The sequence below is a fragment of the Pempheris klunzingeri genome, chromosome 8 (genome assembly GCF_042242105.1).
Source record: "Pempheris klunzingeri isolate RE-2024b chromosome 8, fPemKlu1.hap1, whole genome shotgun sequence".
Taxonomy (NCBI): Eukaryota; Metazoa; Chordata; class Actinopteri; order Acropomatiformes; family Pempheridae; genus Pempheris; species Pempheris klunzingeri.
In genome coordinates, this window is record NC_092019.1 from 21822442 (window position 1) to 21843525 (window position 21084).

Below are 21084 nucleotides of genomic sequence, written 5' to 3' on the forward strand. Positions count from 1 at the left end.
CACTTGAGAGGGAGTCCAAGTAAAAGTCAGGAGTCAATTAGGAATCAGTTAAACAGCAGGTGTTATGTGTAGAGATGGTCTGAACGTGTAGGTGTCTGAAGCTGTTACCCTACCTGATGATACACAGTAGAGCACATACTAGTACTAGCAGTGCGACAGTTGTGGTGATGAAGACAGCGAGTGTCACTTGGTCTGAAACAGACGAGGTACGATGGAAGATCAGGATATATATATATATATATATTAAAGAAAAAGGAACATGTAGATGGATTAATTATTCCATATTGATCATATTCATATTTCATATTGGAGTTGACATGCTAAATACACATAGCAGATGATAGGAAGCTGTCAAGAGTCAACAGATATTTACACACACACACACACACACACACACAGAGAGAGCCATGCATGCTGATGAACACTGCTGCTTTCAAACATTAATCTTTCTTAGTAAAGCTTTCTCATCCTCTTTGTGCTCCCGGCCCTTTAATAGTGCCTTTATGTTGTGTGTCTGACACTGGGTCACACAGCTACATGCATCCACTTTCTGAAAAAAACTGAAGAAATGGGTGGCACCACTAACCCTGTTACCATTTAAGAGGGTGAGGGCACTGATGGTAAAGTTGTAGACAGAAGCAGTCAGTGAAGATGAGTAACACTAGTAGTGGTAGCTGATGCCTCTGCCAAAAAAAAGTCTCAAGCTCTTGAATCCTTACGGAAACCGGCATTTAATAGAAAAAAACCATTATACACACAGTATGTGTGTATAACAGGTTTACAGTTTATTAGTGTGGCTGCCAAAAATATTTTTGGGGCCATTTATCTGAAACCCAAATTGATGTAATAGTACAGTACGCACATGGTTAGTTAGTAGCTACATAAATAAATCAATAAATCTTTCAAGTCTTTTTGAAAGGAATTCTGATTTCCAACTTAAATAAATAAAACTTATACTCAGCACAAAGACAAACCATGACTTGCAGATGTTTGAGTTTCCAGACTGTAGACATAGAATCGCTGAGTAGCAGATCCCAGAGAGTTGGAGCTGCAGCAGAGCAAGGTGGAAAGATCCCCTTGATTCACAGTGATGATGCTCCTCAGAGCTGTACCATGTGGTGGCTCACTGCTGATTGCTAATTGGTCAGAGTGATTGACAGGTAACCCATCCAAATACCACTGTAGAGTGGGAGAAGGATTCCCCACCGTGTCACAGGAACAGTTTAGCTGCTCTGCAGCTTTGGAGCAGTTAGAAGAGGACAGGATTTGTGGAGCAACTGTAATGAATGCAGAGAAGACGGACAAGAGTCAAGGGAAGTCATGTTTAATCAAGTTTGCTAAAACGAGTAAGATGTACAGAAGCAAAATAATTGTTGAAACGTTGCGGATGAGGACTCATGAAGCAAAGTCAATTTTTCCTCTGTTAAAGCACTTGATTGCTCATTTAATGTTCTATTACAGTCATGACTGTCTATGATTACAATAGGAATAAATGAATTGTTTGTAGTCATTTTAACCCATGGTTAGGCTAGTTTTACCAGTGGGTTAACTACTAACTTATTTACTTTATGTTTGTTTGTCTATGTATATGATTTTGTCAAATTTGATCTCCTATCTCATTGTAATGTGCACCCTCTCATATCATTTTAGTAGGCATTTATTTAAATAAAATATTTATATTTATATATGAATATTTTATATTATATATATTTACAGTATTTATATTTGTATTTATTGATACAGTGCCACATTTAGTCATTAAACCGTCTGCCAACAGCCATAACACTGTTTAACAACTCAACTCTGGCTGGCAGAGAGCTTTCAGCACCCTCTGCTATTCAACACTAATATGTACTTCTGTTCTTTAACTCGCACTACAGTTTTATTTAATCGCACTTTGGTTTTAATCTGCACATTTTTATCTTTTTATCTGCTTATTTATTTGTCTGCATTCATGGTGGTGGTCACTTTTACTCACTTTTACTCCATAAAGTAGTATAAACAGAATTAGGACGCATCCGTGGCGTTGCAGCTTTCCTTCTATGAGTATGTTTGGCAGTATAATCCAGGATTTACATCAATCTGATATTTGTGATGAAATGAAACCAAATTATGTTACACATTTTGTAAAATACATGCCAGGGTAAAACATTTTTTCTTTCTTTTGTGAGATGGATCCTACCCACTACACTTTTATGTTATTGGTGAAGAATCAATGAAAGCAAGAGCGAGAGAGAGAGAGAGAGAGAGAGAGAGAGAGAGAGAGAGCAGTTTTGCCTTTTGTAAACCATCTTGGTTTAACATGGAACAGCCCACTGTAGCATACAGACAATTTGGACATGTCCTTAGTTTGTGCTGCTAAAGCCTGAGTCAAGCCCTCCTACTGGAAGTCGATTTATCAACAACAGCAGCAGCAGCTGGCTCTCCTGCTGTTCCTGCACTTCTATCCACCTGTTGGACTATTCTGAAGCCTACACTAAATAATTTAATTGATTAATTGAAATGGATAAACATATTTTAGAGGTCTGGGAGTATATAATGTTTTTGACATTAAAAAATTTGAAAATGGTTTAAATTTTAAGCGAACATCTAACCAGAGCTGGTAAGTAAATGATCTAAGATGCATTTACACCACTACATTTTAGAGGGAAATATTATCCTAATCCACTTCATATATGAGAACTGTTGTCACTTTGCAAATTCGGAGCTGTTGGAGACATAAATGATAAAGCAAGGTGAGATGATGCATTTCTTCACACTTCAGGCCTTATATTTTAACATCGTCAGACAGGATCACATAGTTCACTTGCAGTGCTGAAATACTGATTATACATCGAGGCGTCAGTAATGTAACAGTCTGGAGGAGATAATTCTTCACAATTTAGTTTTGATTCTGGAGCATATTTGTACAGGGGCTGCTGTTTCCTAAAATGACGATGATCTGCAAATTATTGTTATTTTGAATATCATTTTCTGTCAGTAACTTTTATTGTTGGTCATTAATTATTTAGTCTGTAAAATGTTGGAAAACTGTGAAAAATCACAATTTACCAGAGGCTAAAGTGACATTCAAATAACCTGACATTCAGACATCCAGTTTACAATAGTATAAAAGAGAAAAAAGCAGGAAATAAAAAAAAGTTGCAATTAATCGACCAATCCAATCAAAGTCAAGAAAACTATGAGACAAGAGAATGTCAGTAGAGGACAAATGAACTCACATGAAATATCAGCCATTAAACTGGTAACAGACGACTCAGTGCTGCCATCTTGTCTGCTGTAGGTTGCAGTGCAGGAGACTTCCTTCCCATGATGGAGAAGAGAAGCAGTGAAGTTCACTACAGACTGTAGACTGTACTTGACTGTAGTTGTCTCCTGATTGTCACCCAGGCTGGAGCTCCATGTCAGATTTGGAGGATGAGACAGACAGGGAGCTGGAGCAGAGCACTTCAAACTCAGCGAGGTTCCCTCCCTCACCGTCAGACTGGACGGAGTCACAGTCGGCCTGGGTGGTTCATCTGTTTGGGAGGTACATTTGGACCAGTCGCTAAATAAAAATCTTTAAGCTTGATCCCAGTAAATCCATAACTGGGCGAGAGTAGAGGAAAGTGAAACGATTAAAACCTGTACATGAAACTTACCTTTGACCAAAATTTCCACTAAACCCTTATCCCTAAAGTCAAATTTCACTAATTTACAATCCAGTCTGAAGTAATATGCTTTTCTGTCATCAGGACCAATGTTGTTCAGGGTTGTGGTGCAGTCTTGTTCTTTCAGTATTCCCCTCAGTTCTCCGTTTTGTCTAGTGTCCTCTTTGCTACTGTATGCAACTATGTTGTTTTCAGTTTTCCATATTGCTTCACATGTGTTGTCCAAAGCTTTTTGATATATGTTTTCAACTTTGAAAGAGCAGGGGATGGTCACACAGGATCCACGCAGAATGACTATTGATTGTGGAACAGTGACCTCAAACAGCTGAGACCAAGCACCTGAAACATAAAGCACAAAATTTGAAAAAAAAAAAAAGTCAAGAGTAAAATTTTCACATCCCTAGACCCAGTCTGCAATGGCGGGGGTCTGTGTGCCCAGGACCCGGGCTTTGCCTGTTGCCCAGCTCACTTTGCACCGACCCCTGCGGTGGGTCCACGGGGTGATGGCACCACGTTGCTCTTCCAGGCCCCGTGGATCCAGGCCTGGCCACCAGACGTGTGGACAGTGAATTGCCCAATCCGGGTTGGGAGTGAGAAGCTGCACATCTAACTAGGAGGAGACCCCAGGCCAGACCCAGAACTCGCTGGAGGGATTATTTATCTCATCTGGAATGGTTCAGAATCCCCCAGAAGGACGCCTGGAGTACCCTGCTCAGCTTGTTGCTACCGCGACCCGACCCCAGACAAGCAGAAGGAGATGGATGGACGGATGAATTGGGCAGTAAAATTTATTTTAACCATCCAGCATGATGACTGAAATGTTTACCAGTTTATAGTCTGGATATTTCTTTCAGATATTTAAAAAAAACATAACCATATCACAGATTACTTATGTTTATAGAACCCCAACTCACCTTGCAGCAGACAGCCAGTAAGAAAGAGACTCCCAGCTACAGCCATGTTTGTTTGTCAGGAGAGGCAGAAACTGGAGATTAAAAATGCAACAGTTCATGTGTTTGATAGATTTCATACCTGAAGAAATTCAAGAACAGGGTTTCTTTGAAGGCACAAATTTAAGTCTCAGATAGACATTACTTGTTGTTGAACCTACATATTTTGCAAATCTTTATCTTGGCAGAAAAGTGACATCAGTAACATTTACTGTATGTGAACCACTAAGATTTTTTCCTAATCTCATACAAGTGAAACTGCACACGTTAGCAGCTCGGTAGCAGGGTGATGCAGTGCACCCATTTGTCAATCAAAGGAAAAGGAGTAATTATTACTTGCAAAACAAAAGTGGAAGTATTAATTTTTAGAACATTTCTTGCAGATTTGACAGAGTTATTATAAAGGTTTGATCCTGATGTCAATATTGGTCAAAATGTCAATATTGGTAGGCAGTTTCTATGTGTCCCTACTGTAGAGAGAGAAGTGGCTCACATTTCAACATCGCAGCCACTGTGTGAACTTTTGTTTGACCAAATGCAGAACACGGAATGATGAAAAGATGAAAAACACAAAGTACAAAATTTAATGTACTTCATCTGCTGTTTTATTATAATTCAATTACTTGAATTATTTGATATATTTAGGAGCAATGTCAAAAACAATTGACTGCCTTCTTCAAACTTTCTATTTCCAAATAGAAATTCTCCTTATCTCAATGACCATCTGCGACCATATTTTTTGCTTCCTCTTAAAACTGTATAATTTCATGATGATTGATCTGAGACTAAGTGAATCAAACTTTAACTTTAGCAAAACAATCTCACTGTTTTAATTGTATATTTTTGACATGTTCATATGTTTCTTATGAAAGTTACAATGACTTACGTTTTCATCAGGTCTGTTGTGCAGCTCGATGAAACATGCGGAGAGAAGTGAGCTTCCTCAGAAGTGAGGTTGCTTTTGCAGAGAGCTTGTAGGAATTGTTTTGAAGATGAGGAACTTGCACAATTGTAAGAAGGTGAGTGATGTTTGCAACACACGTTCCACTGCAGAGCTACACATTTCTTTGTTAATGTGATCATGTACAAGCTGAGTGATCTTTAAGTTATGGAAATAGCATTGTGACCAAAATGTTGCCCTTTTTCAATGTACAGGTAATCAATCAACTTTTACCATCAAATGACCAAATTACATCATGGAGATGGAGAGAAAGTTTCCATTTTGACCATGAAAAGTGACTTGTAGACTTCCACTGACACAGTGACCGACTCTCAAGTGTCATTATTATTCAGTCCTTTGGACAAACACCCAACTGAAAGTCTAAATTCAGAGCAGTCTGTTATTCAATCTTTTTGAAGGCCTGAAAATAAGTCAGCATTAACATTGTTGGCCTTTGGTAGTCTCTTGACTGGGGTCTGTCCATCAGCCTGTGGTAAAACTTGTTTCATTTCAACCAGTGATTTGTGTTAAGTTTGTCTGGGCAGTTTAGTTTGTCACAGATATCACCGCTGTGTGTATAAAAGTCATAATAACAGTATTAATAATAATTGCAAAATTAACCATATTTCCTTCAACTATGTTTTTCTGTATGTTTTCCTGATCCTCTAAAAAGTTTTGATGTGGTAACCCTTTGCCACAAATAGGGACTGTACATTTGATAAAGGAAATACATTGAATAGGCATCAATATTCATATAAAAAAGGGAAACATCTCATCGTTTTTAAATGTTGCATTTGTTTGTCATTCACAGACCAAAAAAAATGAATGGATGTTATCCCACACAGTTAAAGCTTCATGAGGCAGTTCTCTGGAAAAGGCAAAAGAAAGGCCAGAATTTGAAAAATACAGCTCCCCCCCTGCATCTCTCCCCTTTGCCTAAGTTCCTCCCATTAAATAAGCACAGACCAGCGATCTTAAAATGCCTTAATGCCTCACATTTACTTATAAAATGCTTTAAAAAGCATTAAACAGTCTTAAATTGTATTTGAGAAGGTCTTAAATATTTCTTCATTGCATGCTGTAAGTATGATCTAAATCCACTCCAAGAACAAAATGCCTGTACATTTAGTCTGACCTGAGCTCTTTCAGACTGTTGGAGGAGACACACAAGCAGGTGGGAGGTTCATTCAGATGAGGCAGCACAAAGAGAAATATTATGGTGGAAAATGTGTCTCTGAGAACAGACGCCTCAGAAACACGCCTGTTCCTGGAGAAAAGTCATGCCATCTGATTTTATCGACAACAGCAAGCTACATATTTGGAGTAAATGTGCAGAAATAACAGAATAAACATTTAAATATGAATTAATTCATTTAATTAAACACTTGAAATCGAAATTGAGACAGCAGTTAACCAGCAACCAGTGTCAAATCTGGAGTCTGGTGGCTTTGAAGAGAGCAATCTGGTTGAACAGAAAGGATCTTCTAGGTCTGTCTCTGTAGGGATCCTTTCCATAATGTTGTCAGACACTTTGAATACCAATCTGAGCCTGTCTGTGGCAAAAACAAGCAGTTTTAGGGGACGCACTTTGATCAGGTGCAGTTGCCCCAAGGGATTACGTTGCAGCCATTGCAGCCTGTTTGAAGGTTGCCGGCTGTGGTGATCTGCTGGAACAATTCCAACACTTTTCGCCAAGGTTTAATAATACCAGAGTTCTCCTTTAAAAATTGGAGCAGTGCACATTGCCTGCAGGGTCTGCTGCTGAATTGTTGTTAGAGAGCCTGCGCTGTGATGCAACAGTGACCTGTTAGTCTGTACAGAAGCTGCGGTAACCTGATCATGCTTACAGATAATGCGGTGAGCTGAGTGTCTGAGCTGCTGCAATGCTCTGCACTCTGGACAGTGCTGCTGCGAGCTGAAGGGAGCTATGTGTCTTTGATTGATGCCAGTCAATTCCTCACTATTGCACGCTCCCAGAGGTGCTGCTAGGAAACTCACCCACACACTCATTAACTCTCATGTCACTCGCACACGTTGTAGAGCCCATTGAAGCGATGTTTACTGGCACTGTACTGCTTAATCATAACTATACATGTTGGCAGTGACGAGTCATTACGTGTGCAGAGATGATAAATCCTCAACCAATCAAACCGACAGAAGGCATGTGTATTAGACAGAGACAGAGCTGAGGATTTGCTTGAAACATTTCTCTCTTCACTGATCACGTCTTATTTTACATGCCAAACCCAGTTTCACTGAGTCATCCTGGGTGTCTCTGTCCTCTACTGCAGTGACGACCTGTAAACAATCAACTCAAGCTTTTACTGGCATAAAAACCTTCGACACAAAGCTTCTACTCAGCTGCTTGCATGTCAGCGTCTGTCAGTGTCGGACAGATTAATTGAATTTCGTCAATTTCTTCATTATGCGTCCAACAGAACAGTTTTGAGAGCAAAACTATTGACACTGTAATCACAGTGTCAATGTTCTATCCATCAGTGTTTTATTCCATCCATTATCACAGAAAGACCCCAAACCTGGAACCTTGTTGCTGTGAACAGTGCTAACCACCGCACCACCATGCTGCAAATAATTATATAATCTAAAATGTATTAATACAAAACCAAAAGTTCTGCTTGCTGTTGAGCTGAATCTGGTGGGCTCGACCTTCACTGAAAGATATAAGACACTTCTGTGTCGGCCAGTTGAGTGACAACTTGTCAGCATCCCCTGCGCTCTGTCTTCTCCATCGATTTCACAGCTCCTCCCTCGTACACTAAAAGTGAATGTTACCAATAACACGTGCACCATTTTTTGATTGCAGCGTCAATAGTTTTGCTCTCAAACCTGTTCTGCTTGATTAGACAACACAAGACAAGACACAAAGGCAACCTTGCATCATACATAGATAGATGACATTAGCATCACGTGGGCCCCTGTGTCAATGCGAATGCTGAAAGTCTATAAACAAACTGCTGAAGTTTTTGGAAAATCAAATGCTTTTCTACAAATTATAATCTGTTAACACAAAAACTAATGTAAAACATCTGATACTCGAATTATACAAGACATAAATGTGGTTGTGATATCATTTATGTTCTAGTAATAAAAGTATAAACACGCTTAATTAATCATGTCCTCTTTTTATTTCAAATAGCGAACCAGAATCACTTCAGAGACTTATTTCATCTGCTACATAAAAACATGACACACTGTGACACATGATGATCAGCTCGTCATCAAGCTCTGCTGAAGCCTGACGACGAGCCATTCATGTGAATCAGGTGTGTTTAGGCAGGGAAACATAAAGCATAAAGCATGCAGGGTGCTGGGAAACACCGGTATAACGGGTCTGTTGTGAATGTATGGAGATCAGCCTGGCCTGACGTCAGATCCCCGGTCAGAAAAAATTAACCCACACTGGCCCTGCAGAGTAAATACTGATTCCTTCTCCTTTGAAGAAAGCCATACAGTATTTTGACGGTAATTTACCAAACTTTTATTTAACATTTGATAACCAGAACACAGTCACTTCGGTTGATAAATCATTGATTCGGTTTTGTTTTTGGGTGAACTGCCCCTTTAAGCCCCTGTATTATTTATTGTGTTATTTAAGTTTAAGTGTTGCATTATTGTTTATTTAAGTTTATTTGTATGCATTTTGGTGTCTAAATGACTGGTAGGTACAAAAAGTCTTGGTTTTGACACTGACAGGCTCAGATTGTTACTTTGACAACATTTTCCAGCCAACATACATGCATGGGGTGAAATTCATAATGGAACAAGTCTTATTGCGCACTTACAAGCAAAACAAACATGCTCACAAATAAAAAGCCCTAAGTGAAGAGAAAACACCGAACCTACGCTGCTGGATTTGATATTGTTTTGTTTTGATCATGTTTTTTTTTTAATGTAAAGTGTGTGTGTTACGCTAGTTTTCCACAGTTGGTGCAGAGCAAGGGTGGAGAGGTGAAGAGGGGAGGATGAGGGTGTTTTTGCTGTCCGACCTGAACCAGCAGTCGCCTTCTATCTATCTCTCTTCAGCTCTGCTCTGTTGCGGCCAGTGCTGTTCTTTCTCCTCCAGCTCCTTTCTGAACTTCTCTTTGGATTTTTCAGTTGCTCGCCCCATGTTGCTCCACAATAAGTTGGTGGTCCCTGTGAGTCCTGAGACAGACAGTCCCTTCTTGAATTCCAGGATCTCGTTGTCCTTTTGGTGGTTACTGCTCCACATGGATCAACTGCTGCTACAGTTCATCCGGTAGCAACAGGTAATTGTTCTCCTGTTGGACACAATCAAGGTGGTTTTTTGAACATTGAGGAAGATGTTTTGCAGCAGACTGTCGTTGTGTGGAGAAGATGGGATTGTATGATTTTATGATATGATTTTCTGAAAGCAACTACATTTACAAACCACCCAAACCATACAAACTATACTACGTGCTACACAACTTGTTGTTTTGTGCTGATCATATCTGTAGAGGACTTCAGCAACTCCACAATCTTTGTCTGGAGCTCCTTTGCTTTCTCTGCATTCTCTCCTTTCTCCACCCGTTCTCCTGCCACCTGGAGCCCCTTCAGCACAGACAGCAGAGCATCTGCATTCTTCACCGAATCCATCTGGTCTCTGTCTACACAGATCTCCTCCACCCAGTCCAGGTAGGCCTGAAGCAATCCAGTGTCATCCACAAAGTTTGCAATAATCCGGAGTCCTGGTCTGCGTTGCTCCAGCTCCCTCAGCCTCTTCCTCCCCACCTCTCCGATCTCATTCCCAACAATGCTGACGAAGGTGAAAATAATAGTTATTACTTCTCATTGTGATAAAGCGTGAACTCACACTAGGTGGCAGTGTTTGTCATACAGTATAACACTGAGAACAGTGCACAGAAGTTGCTATATTTAATACTTACGTCAGTGTCTTCAGAGACTTGTTTTTGCTGAGGCAGTTCACAATGTTTTCAGTTCCTCGCTCTGTGATGCCAGTGATGTCCAGATAGAGTTCCTCCACCGTGGTGTTGTGCTCCAAAGCGTTCCACAGCTCCAAAACCCCCTCTGGACCCAGGTTATTGCCACACATACTGTATACATGAGTAGAAGAAGCATTTTGCAGAATGGTGTTAACATGTTTCTGTAATGATATTGACTTTCCATAATGTAAAATGAGTTACACTTCTGTCCCATTAAGCACTTTTTTATTTTTTAATTTATGCATTTTACAACTGTTACACTGTCCTAGCTTTAAACCCTTAATGTGTATTTTTCACAGTGGTTCTTGTAATAAATACTCTCTCAATACTTACAACAGCTTTTTTACTTGGCACTCATTTGATTTCAGGACTGCAGATTCTAAAATAGCTGCTTGCTTATCCAGGCAGTTGTATCTCAAACTGGAAAAGAACACAGAAACATTAGTTTGACATTTAGCAATCCTTCATCCATTTCTTTGACAGCCTGTCATGCTCAGGCTTGTAAGCTGTTCTGAGTCGTATCTGGTGGGAAGTGGGGTATACACTGGAGAGGTTTCCAGTCTATGACAGAGTTAACCCACAGACAGACACGCATGCAGACACAGGGAGATGAGGCAAATTCCACACAGAAAGGCATTAGCAAGCCATTGTCATGTCCCGTCGTATCTGTTAAGTTTGTCTAGTTCCTGTTTTATTGTGAAATCTAACTCCTCTCGTTTCAGGCTATTTGACTTCCTGCCCTTGTGTTTCCTGCCATTGTGATCGTCTGCCCCGCCCTGATTGTTTCCACCTGTTTCCCATTACCTCATGTATAAATAGTCTGCGTCTCCCTTTGTCCTGTGCCAGATTGTCTTGTCTTGTTCAAGCGTCCATGTCGCCATTGAAATCAAGTTAACTATTGTAAGTATTGTTTGTCATTGCAAAATTAAAGAGTTGTTCAACTGCCTGAAAGTGTTTGGTGTCGTGCATTTGAGTCCTTCCCGATTCTTGGTCCAAGACGTAATAGCCATGACATTTGAACACGGGTTGATTTTAACTGATCAGTGTTCAAATGGTAATTTTGTCAGCTTAATATGAAATCGATTACTCACTAGAGAGATTCACAGCGATGTAGGATTGGCCCCAGCCTGTTTAGTCCTCTGTTTCCAATGTTGGAGTAGCCTAAATTGAGCTCCTGCAGCTTGTGTGGAGAGAATTGCAGCACATAGTGCATGGCTGCACAGTCCACAACACTCAGCTTCATTTTAAACAGGTTGAGTTTCTTGATCTCTGGTGCCACCAGGCTGGTGGCTTCCTTCATGTGGAACTCCATCAAGCAGTGGAGAAGATTGAGGGCTGCCTGGTTCTTGAGTTTCCTGCCCTTAAACTGGTCTTTGAACCACAAACCCAGCCTGGTGGGGATGCCATCCGCTTGCTCCAGGGGGGAAAGAACGATGCCATCCAAATGACCTGCCAGTCGAGCTCTGAGCATTCCCATGAAGAATCGTGTGAACATCTGGAGGCTTTCTAGCTTGTCCATGTTGAGGTCTGTGTCTCGCAGGGCTGCAGCTGTAGAAGATGGTGGACGTTGCCCAAAACACCAGAAGTCAAGAGCTTGGATTATGTCTTCCTGGCTGAAAAGATTGATTGCACAGTAGAGGGCAGCCAGATGTTCTTGAACAGTCAAGTGGAAGAAAGAAAACATCTCCACTGTTTCCTCTTTGAGAGGCTGGAGGATGTGGCAGAGGAAGGTGCTCTCAAGATCAGCAGGTGTGACACCATAGTTCTCCAAATCTGCTGCATTGAACATGATCTTTTTCTGCAGAAGGTTTTCATAGGCCAGTTTTCCCAGATTTATCAGCTGTTGCTTTGCTAGTGAGAGAACCTCAGATCTGGGGGTGTTTCTGTCTGCACTCCCCTTCAGCGCATGGTGCTTGACCGCTGTAAACAGGTAGCAGAAGTAGACCTCGCTGACTGTTCTTGGCGGGTTTAGCTCCAGAGACCTTGCATCACCAACATCTTCACTCTCTGAGGAGAAGAACTCAGCCATAGCAGTGCAGATGATGTAGCAGTAAAGAGGGATGAAGGACAACACGAAAAGGCTGTCATTGTTCAAGATGTAATCGTAGACCTTTTCAGCAACTTTACTGTCTTTGTAGAACTTGGCAGTATATTCCTTCACCTGGTCCTCCTCAAAGCCCAGCACCACACAACATCTCTGGAAGAAACGCTTGGGAGCTTCGGTAGACGGTCTTGTTGTGAGGATGACTGATGCCTCTGGGAGAAGGCTTCCCTTGATTAAAGCCACCATCAGCTCTGACACTGGTACCTTTGAGCCAATGTCAATATTTTTGTCAGGACTGTTCCAGTCCAAGGGGAATTTGAACTCATCTAATCCATCTAAGATGAAAAGCAAAGAGCTTGGTGAGGTGAAAAGATCAGGTAGAGCTGCCTTCAGATACCGGAACCGTTCTCCAAGCAGTTCCAGTAAACTCAGTGGTGCTTCAATCAAATTGAGCTCTCTGAAGCGGATGTCAAATATGCAGGTGAATTCACGCATGTTCTTCCCAATCGCCCACTCAAAGACTAGTCTCTGTACTGCTACGCTCTTTCCGATACCAGCAATACCCTTCACTTTAACTCTTTTGGGGGGTCGTCCTGATTCTCCTTGGGGGCTCAGTAGATGGCACGGCCTGATGCGCTGACAAGCCTGATGGACATAGATGCGAGCTCGTCTACTCGCCAAGTCAAAGTACTCATGTTGGTTGCTGTCAACTAAATCATCATCTTCTGTCACAAAAAGGTCAGTGTAGCGGATCTCGATGTGAGAAGCCGAGTTTGAAGCCACTCCATCGCCCTCTGAGTAACACTTTAACTGCTCTGTGCGCTTCAGTAGGGTGGTTTTGTGGGCAGAAATGGGAACTGCAATGGAATACAGGAAGATTGAATACATTGTCAACAGATTTGACTTAAAGATAGATATTTTGACTATCGACATACCTCGGATGTTAGCCAGCTTTACATTCCTGTTAGGTTTCAGTTCTTCTTTAGCTGTAAATAAAGATCATTTCACTGTAATATATCCTCAAAACATAGGAACAAACAAAGTATTGTATACTTATTTATATTGGTTATTTGATAACCACAAAGACAGTGAACTAAATATATTCTAAAATAATAAATTCATACCTTTAATGTCAGCAGTCAGGGTAAAACTCTTGCTCTTTCCTTTGAACAGTTTAGCAATGGGGCTTTTAGGCTTCTTCTCTGTGGATATTACAGGATTACAGGACATTTGATATGTGATTTGATTACAATTGTAATTTCAAGTTTGTTTGGAGACTTAAAAATGTCACTCAGGCACGTTTGTCTGGTGTAATGATTACCATGTTCACCATCTTACCATGGTAGCATGTCGCATGCTAATTAGGCTTATGGGAATGTCATTAGTTTTGCAGGTGTTTGGCCATAAACCAAAGTTTTAAACAAACGTTTAAACATTTTGGCCTCAAGGTGGTGATGGATGAAACATCAGGGGATCACCAAAGTCATTACAGAAGCATTATATAGACATTGCCACTGTTCGAGTGATGGCAATGTAGAGCATGTTCTTAGCATGATAGCTAAAAATGTAACTTATCATAGCTGTGCTAAATATTCTTGTTGCATTTACACTTCCTCATTGCCATAGTCAGCAGAAATTGCTTGGCAAACCATCATACTCTGTTAATAATCTTCTCACACCTCAGTTACTCAGGCAGTAAAACTTGATTGACTTTCACTCCAGCAACGTTTAAAAAAACAATAATCACCAGTGTATTAAAGCAGCTTCACCTTCAGCTTTGACATGTGCAGGCACTGTCTTACTGACAGAATCATTCCCGCAGTGTCTCTCCACCCAGACCTGGAGATCCCTGCTGTAATAATCCTGCACCTCCCTCAGCACCTGCAGGAACTTTTGGCTGCCCTCCTCAGTGGCACACACCACCTCTAGAGCCTGGGCCACGGCATTGGATGGTGACCTCTCCAGCAGAGACAGGTAGTGGTCAGAGGAAAGCACCTCAGCATCACGCAACCAACGCAGCAAGGGTGCTGGGTGATGACAAGTCCAGTTCAGCAGCAAGTCTCTCTGAGACCGGAGCAACTGCTGAGCTGAGTCCATGACGTCAGGAAATACTGTCGGGAGGAATACAACACAAGATCTAGTGCTTTATAACTGGTAGGGCTCTAAATGAATGAAAGAACAAAGTTAGGTGAACTTTTCAGTTCTAACACTTAGGATACATAGAAGGAATTCTGCATAAATACCACTGTAGACAATGATTAAAATGCTTACCTTAAAGACATATTTTATTGTGTTTTCTGTTACCGTCCCATTCGTCGAGTTTTGCCATTACAATGATGAGTGTTAGCAGGAAAGCTGTTTGTGTCTTAAGGTGCACGGAGGCGGAGTGCCTGAGTTAAGAGGCAATTCAAACAACCTTTCAAAGGGTCCATAGTTCAAAGAGTTAAAGTCTTTGTCCCTGCTTTTGATAAATCGCCTTTGTTTGATCTTGCAGAAACATGCCAGTCCCCTTTAGTGACGGTTACGCATTCATTCTGAATTTTTGTGCACACATAAACATATTGACCAGTAGTCTAAACAGTCTATCTTTGAAATACAGAAGTTGTTGCATGGCACTTTTTTCACCTTTCTTTCCAACCTTTTTATGTAACTGTGATGACCTACTTAGGCTGATGAAGATTTATTGTCGGCACAACAGCTCTAAATCGGTGTCAAGCAGAAAAGTAAATCATTAATCTGTTTAATTCAACTCTCTATGGAACTTTTATCGCAGTTGCTGCTATCACAATATGTGAGGTTTGGTTACAGCAGCTCACGCAGACAAAGGGAATCAGAAACGCATTTAGTTGTTGGAACCTTTGAGGAAATGGTGAACAGCATGAGGGTGACTCATCCATTGTCATGTGTTGTCTCACAGATACTTGCTGAGATCTTTCTTTCCCCTGCAAGCAATTCCTAGTTCCCCCATGAGAATGAGTATTTGACTCCTATGACACGTTTAAATATTTGTGAAGGTGTACGCTTGCCATTGCTGATTGTACAATTACATTTTGAGCCATTAGCTCAATGGTATGTGATGGATCAATGAATGTCTTAAGCAGAGCTGATCCTGAAGACATTGGAGGAGTACGAGGGGGCATCAAATTGAGGTCATAGTACCAGGGAGCACAAAGAAATACAACTTCCCTCTCTTTGCTCTGCTGTTCATCCTTCCCTCTGTCTGTGCTGCCAGAGCGGGGTTGCAGTCATGCATGTGGACACCGGCTCTCTTGTGTGGCCCCTGATTTTCGGTGAGTAATTCAATCCTGTATGATTTTTTTTTTAATGCATTAGCTTTAGATTTCTGTACAAGGTTCGGTTCTAGGTTATTCAGTCATATTAACCACATTACATCATTACTTGTAAGCTAATACTGTTGGAGATGAAGACATTACTTTTTCTGCGAATGCCTCCTGCAGAATATACTGCGCTGGTGGACTACATTATTTTTATATATATATATATATATATATATATATATATATATATATATATATATATATATATATATATATATATATATCCTTTCTAATGCTTTTAATAAATAGATCCTCATTTATGATCTCCATGAAGTTGGTGATACTGGGAAAATACACAGTTCCCTCAACTAATCAAAATAATTTTGCTTTTAAAATATTTACTACATAATATCCACTGACTACAAAATCTAAGTGTAGTAGATTTTCCAGAGCCAACAGTGCAGATGCCCTCTTCCCTTTTCTAAATATACATCTGTTGCGAAATTTTTCTAGTTCATATTATGCATTTGCAGACAGTGGAGCAGAATACTCTCAGTTCTAACCTTGTGTCACTTAAAATGTATTCTTCAGGATGACCTTTGTAGAAGACCTCAAGTGATTAATTCAGTTACACCTCTATGATTGGAAGTGATCTATGGGAACTGGGAAACTGTTTTTGGCTTCATAGAAATCAAATTAAAACAAATTGGTAAATTATTCCTTGCTCTCTGTGACAGCAGCGGCCTTGTGGACGGTGGCGGAGGCTCTCTCTCCTGTGCCCTCAGTCCCTGACCGTGTCCAAGCACTGGTGGGCTCCTGTGTGGTGATCCCCTGCTCTTTCACTCCCCTGGCTCCTCACCCTCTCAAGGGGAGGAAGGAGAGGGTGGACGTCCGGCTGAGGTTCAGAGGTGGTGGAAAATTCTTCCCTCTCCGCAGCACCGCTTTTAACAGCGAGGACAGAGATCAAGTGAGCAGGGATTTTCTAGGTCGGACGTCACTCTTTGGGCAAATCGCAGATGGAGACTGCTCAGTGAAGATTGAAAGGATCAGTCAGGATGACTCACGGGTGTTTGAGATTGCTCTGAAGAGAGGTGATGATTTACTCTGGGGGAAGCCAAGGAGCTTTAGTTTGGATGTTGTGGGTGAGTTGGGGAGTGAACTGCCTTGTTCTTCTCTTATAACAACTTAACATTGTATAGGAGCATAAATACAGTACATTTCTACAAACATGCAATACATAAACACAAACAAACACTTTTTATATTAAATGAGGGAAAATGGTAAAAAAGTAATTATCAAATTATGTCCAAAAAAGAATCATAAAAAGATCAAAGTAAATAAGAAATAAGGAATGTTGCATCATCCACATTAAATAAACCACCCTAGATATTATGACACGTGCTGTTTGCTTAAATAGTTCCTATACCTACATAGTTGGAGAAATAACCCCCAATAATGGACTTTACAGGAGATTCATCGCAGTAGAAATATTATTTGTCTTTCATGAAATACACAACTGTAATGATGGAGGTTTCCTCCACTGACAGACACTCCCGAGGCTCCCGTCATCAGCGGCACATTGTCAGCCACAGAGGGACAGCTGGTCACCCTGAACTGCTCCGTCAGCTATCACTGCCCCTCCAGACCTCCTGCCCTGCAGTGGAGCTGGGAGAGAGGAGTCCAGCTGAACAGCACTGAGCCTGGGGAGGTAAAGACACTCTGCCCAGAGCCCCACAGGCTGATGCTACTGGCCTCTCTGTCCTTTACTGTGACACACCAGGTGAAACCCAGGCTCAGATGTGAGGTCAGCTACCCAGGAGCCAAAACACTGTCCACTTCAAAGGATCTACATGTGACATGTAAGCATAGTTTTGACTAGCATGTTGATGTTTCTTGGCTCAGTTTGCAGAAAAATATACCAAAAATAACACAACTTTTATGCTCCACAGTTTCACCAAAAGATGTGATGGTTCAGGTCCAGACCTTGATGGTGCAGGAGGGGGGCAGCGCCTTGCTGGTCTGCTCCTGTAAAGCTGACCCGCCAGTTTATGAGTACCGCTGGTCCTACAGTCAACACGGCCGCACGGTGCACCTCCACCAGCGCGCACACTCTATCCGGGTGTTCAACGTGACCCGAGACATGAGGGTCCGCTGCTCAGCACAGAACCTGATTGGTCGAGGAGAGTCCCGGCCCACGCCACTGAACATACAATGTAATCCTACTTCCTGTAGGCCTCCAATGGCCGTACACACACAGGGACTTACTGCAACACCAGGCTAAAAAGCTTGTTATTGCTTTTCCTTGTTGAAAGCTTCCAGTTTGATCGGGTGTGGTCAGAAGTGTTATCTGTTGCTCCTGTAACCACACCCAACAGTGATGTCACAGTGTACTGCCCACACTGTGGAGTACACACTGACATCACTGAAGCAGGGTGAGAAGTTAAATCACTAGAAGTCAGCAAGAACAAGTTTTCAAGCGGTGTTGTCAGGTCAGGAGTGAAATGTTTCCAGCATCACTTCAGTTTGAATGTAGCCAAAGTGTCAACATAGAGGGAGTGTAAAGGAGAAATTTGACATTATGCTCATTCGCTTTAGATTCAGATTTAGACGAGAAAATGTATATCACTCTCATGTCTGCACAGTGAATATGAAACTACAGCAAACAGCGGTTTACTCACCAGGTAGACACTCCAGGAAGTTACTGGTCCTGACCAAGAAATAGTTGGTTCATAATCCCCTATAAAAAGGAGTCATGGAAGATGTTAAGTTATTTTTTGTTTTTTGGGGGGGTTTTTTGGTCAACTTTGGACAGATCCAGGCTCACAGTCCCTGTTTCTGGTCTTTTTGCTTAACTAAGTTAAATGTTTAGCCACATATTTAGCTTACAAGCAAAAGAATTACAAAAGTATTGATCTTCTCTTCTATGTTCACTCTCAGAAAGAAAGCAAGTATATTTACCAAAATGTCAAACTTTTCATTTTGATGTTAAAATCCCATTAATCATATTTCATTTATATGGTGTAAAATCACTCACTGAATTCCATAGGTACAAACTGAACAAAATATGGCGAAAGACAGCTACAATATTACATAAGTATCATTTAAAGAATGTAAAGGATATTACCGGTTAATAAATATTAATTGCAAAAGGTCAAAGAGTTTCGGGCAAAGTTTAATTTGCTCTCTCTCTCCTGCAGATAAACCAGTCATCCTCCGGATCTCCACCTGTGTTGTGGAGGACCTGGAGGTGCTGTGTCGCTGTTCAGTCGACTCCAACCCCAAACCAGCAGTCACCTGGAGCGTGAACGGGAGCGTTCCACCTCACGATTACAACGTATCAGTAACATCCGAGTCTGACACGCTAACAGCTACTCTGAGGGGCAGCATGGACAAACCTCAGATGGTGATCTGCTTTGCTTTCAATGCCCTGGGAAACGACTCCCTGGTGTTGCTCCAGGGGGGACAGGGTGTGTTCAACGCACTCTTTTGTTTTCTGCACAAACAAAGACAAGAGCTGTGCCTCTTGATTATTCACTCTGATGTAGGGCTGCTGCTGAAACATCTGTGCAACATGCCTGCAGCTTGAAAACAAAAGCAGAAGAGAATAAGCTGAAGAATGAATTAGAAATTGCTGCAAAGACAACAGTCTTACAGTGTGTTGTTTCACCCTTATTTAACTATGATTACAGCTTTTTTCTTTATTGCTGCGCTCCATTTTATAATTCCTCATATTATAGTGCTTAATATGGAACATTTTAAACTGATTTTCCAGATGTTATTATGGAGTATCTCAGTGAAGCCAGTACATTGCACTTGAGTGACAGGCAATATGTCTGAGAGGCCTAGAGCTCAACTATAATCCATGTTGTTCCACCCATGGTGGGGAGCGACAGATGTAATTATCATATTGCAGTTTTACACCAAATGCTGATCATTCTTTCTTCTTCTTCTTCTTCTTTTTGTCCACATACAGAGACAGCACCTTTGCTGTGGTTGGTCATACCTGCTGTAGCCATCTGCCTGGTCGTACTGGTCCTGTCTCTTTTTCTCTGCTGCTGCCGAAAGAGAGCTGGAAAGTATGTGAAGCAAATCCCTTTAAGTGTTCACTTAAATTTGTCGCACTTGCTCATTTCGAGGTTTTGCTCCTCTTAGACGCCCAGGCGTGTGCCCAGGAGGACTGGGAATTTATCAGGACCGGATGCCGCTCTATATCAACTGCACAGAAGTGACTCACATATACACCAACGGCAGCTACCAGCTGGTGTACCAGAACTGCACACCTCTTTTTGTCCACACTAAGCAGGTATTTAAATCTCCTGGTCTATAAGTATAAGTTATGTCCTTGACAACAGAGGGCACTGCATAGACAAAAAGCTCTAATTCCCAAAACTGAGGATTAGCAACATCTGTCCATTTTTTCAGATCCATCCGATGGCCAGAAGAGGTGGGGAGAGAAGAAGAGGAGGAGAGGGGGGAGGAATAAACAGAGTCAGAGGGACAAGAGAGGTGCAGAGTGCTGCTGCGGCCGATGCAGAGACGGCCATTTACTTGGAGATCCTCTGAGCTCACTGTGGAGAAGTCACATGATTCGTCTGCTACATTAAACTCGCTCCTCAGACTCATTGTCGCACTGAAGGTAACGCGTAGGTTTTGTAACTTTGAGTTACTGTATATATTGTACATGCACATCTATTTGTCACCAGCATTTCAAAACTGTCACTGTGCACTGTCTTGAATAGCTAGTGGTGGTCTCTCTCTCTCTCTTATCTCCATAGTGACCATTTTCTGTCCTTTTGAGTGTTGGCCTGTGACCTACCTCTGTGCTCCTTTTTTTTTTAATAAAAGATGAAACAGTTAACTGAAGAGGTTTTTCATCACTTCATCTTGTGTCTATTCTACAGCGTACACAAGCACAGACTCTTGGATTTGATGCAGGTGCACCGTATGTGACACACAGTGATCCCCAGGCAGCCATTATCACAGGTCGAGCACAGGCGTAATTAATAACAATGGCTCTGTTCTGTTAAGTACGTTTTACCAGTGTCAAGGAAGCACCAAAGGGTCCTAGAACTGTAATATCTAAATGGGACGGTATCATTAGTTATTCACACCATTCACAGAGAACGGCACAAGCATATGTCATTTACTGTAAAGGCCATATGAGACAAAAAAAACACTCAGCCGCCCACCGACACAATCCTATCGATCCCTCCATCCTACGAAAATACAACACTATTGTTACATTAGTAATTGCAGTC

At 41.4% G+C, this 21084-nt stretch overlaps 2 protein-coding genes across 2 annotated transcripts; one reads left to right on the plus strand and one right to left on the minus strand.

The window, feature by feature from the left end:
- Nucleotides 1-9565: 9565 nt before the first annotated feature.
- Nucleotides 9566-14662, minus strand: LOC139205245 (NLR family CARD domain-containing protein 3-like). Its single transcript, XM_070835403.1, has 7 exons — nucleotides 14318-14662; nucleotides 13673-13750; nucleotides 13484-13534; nucleotides 11596-13405; nucleotides 10838-10924; nucleotides 10448-10615; nucleotides 9566-10317 (listed from the first exon to the last, which is right to left on the minus strand). The coding sequence occupies exons 1-7, from the start codon at nucleotides 14643-14645 to the stop codon at nucleotides 9981-9983; spliced, it is 2859 nt and encodes a 952-aa protein (XP_070691504.1). The 5' UTR covers nucleotides 14646-14662; the 3' UTR covers nucleotides 9566-9980.
- An 858-nt stretch (nucleotides 14663-15520) lies between these two features.
- LOC139204870 (sialoadhesin-like) lies at nucleotides 15521-20539 on the plus strand. Its single transcript, XM_070834891.1, has 9 exons — nucleotides 15521-15524; nucleotides 15698-15838; nucleotides 16564-16968; nucleotides 17374-17685; nucleotides 17776-18039; nucleotides 19024-19293; nucleotides 19800-19902; nucleotides 19979-20129; nucleotides 20249-20539. The coding sequence occupies exons 1-9, from the start codon at nucleotides 15521-15523 to the stop codon at nucleotides 20387-20389; spliced, it is 1791 nt and encodes a 596-aa protein (XP_070690992.1). The 3' UTR covers nucleotides 20390-20539.
- Nucleotides 20540-21084: the final 545 nt, after the last annotated feature.

What these genes read in the sequence shown, in the direction of transcription:
- LOC139205245 (XM_070835403.1), bottom strand. Translation starts at nt 14,645, where the DNA reads ATGGACTCAGCTCAGCAGTTGCTCCGGTCTCAGAGAGACTTGCTGCTG. An exon ending in TGCACATGTCAAAGCTGAAG is followed by an intron (nt 13,751 to 14,317) that starts GTGAAGCTGCTT and finishes TAATATCCACAG; the next exon opens with AGAAGAAGCCTAAAAGCCCC. An exon ending in TGCCAAGTAAAAAAGCTGTT is followed by an intron (nt 10,616 to 10,837) that starts GTAAGTATTGAG and finishes TCATGTATACAG; the next exon opens with TATGTGTGGCAATAACCTGG.
- LOC139204870 (XM_070834891.1), top strand. An exon ending in TGTGTGGCCCCTGATTTTCG is followed by an intron (nt 15,839 to 16,563) that starts GTGAGTAATTCA and finishes TCTCTGTGACAG; the next exon opens with CAGCGGCCTTGTGGACGGTG. An exon ending in GTTGCTCCAGGGGGGACAGG is followed by an intron (nt 19,294 to 19,799) that starts GTGTGTTCAACG and finishes GTCCACATACAG; the next exon opens with AGACAGCACCTTTGCTGTGG.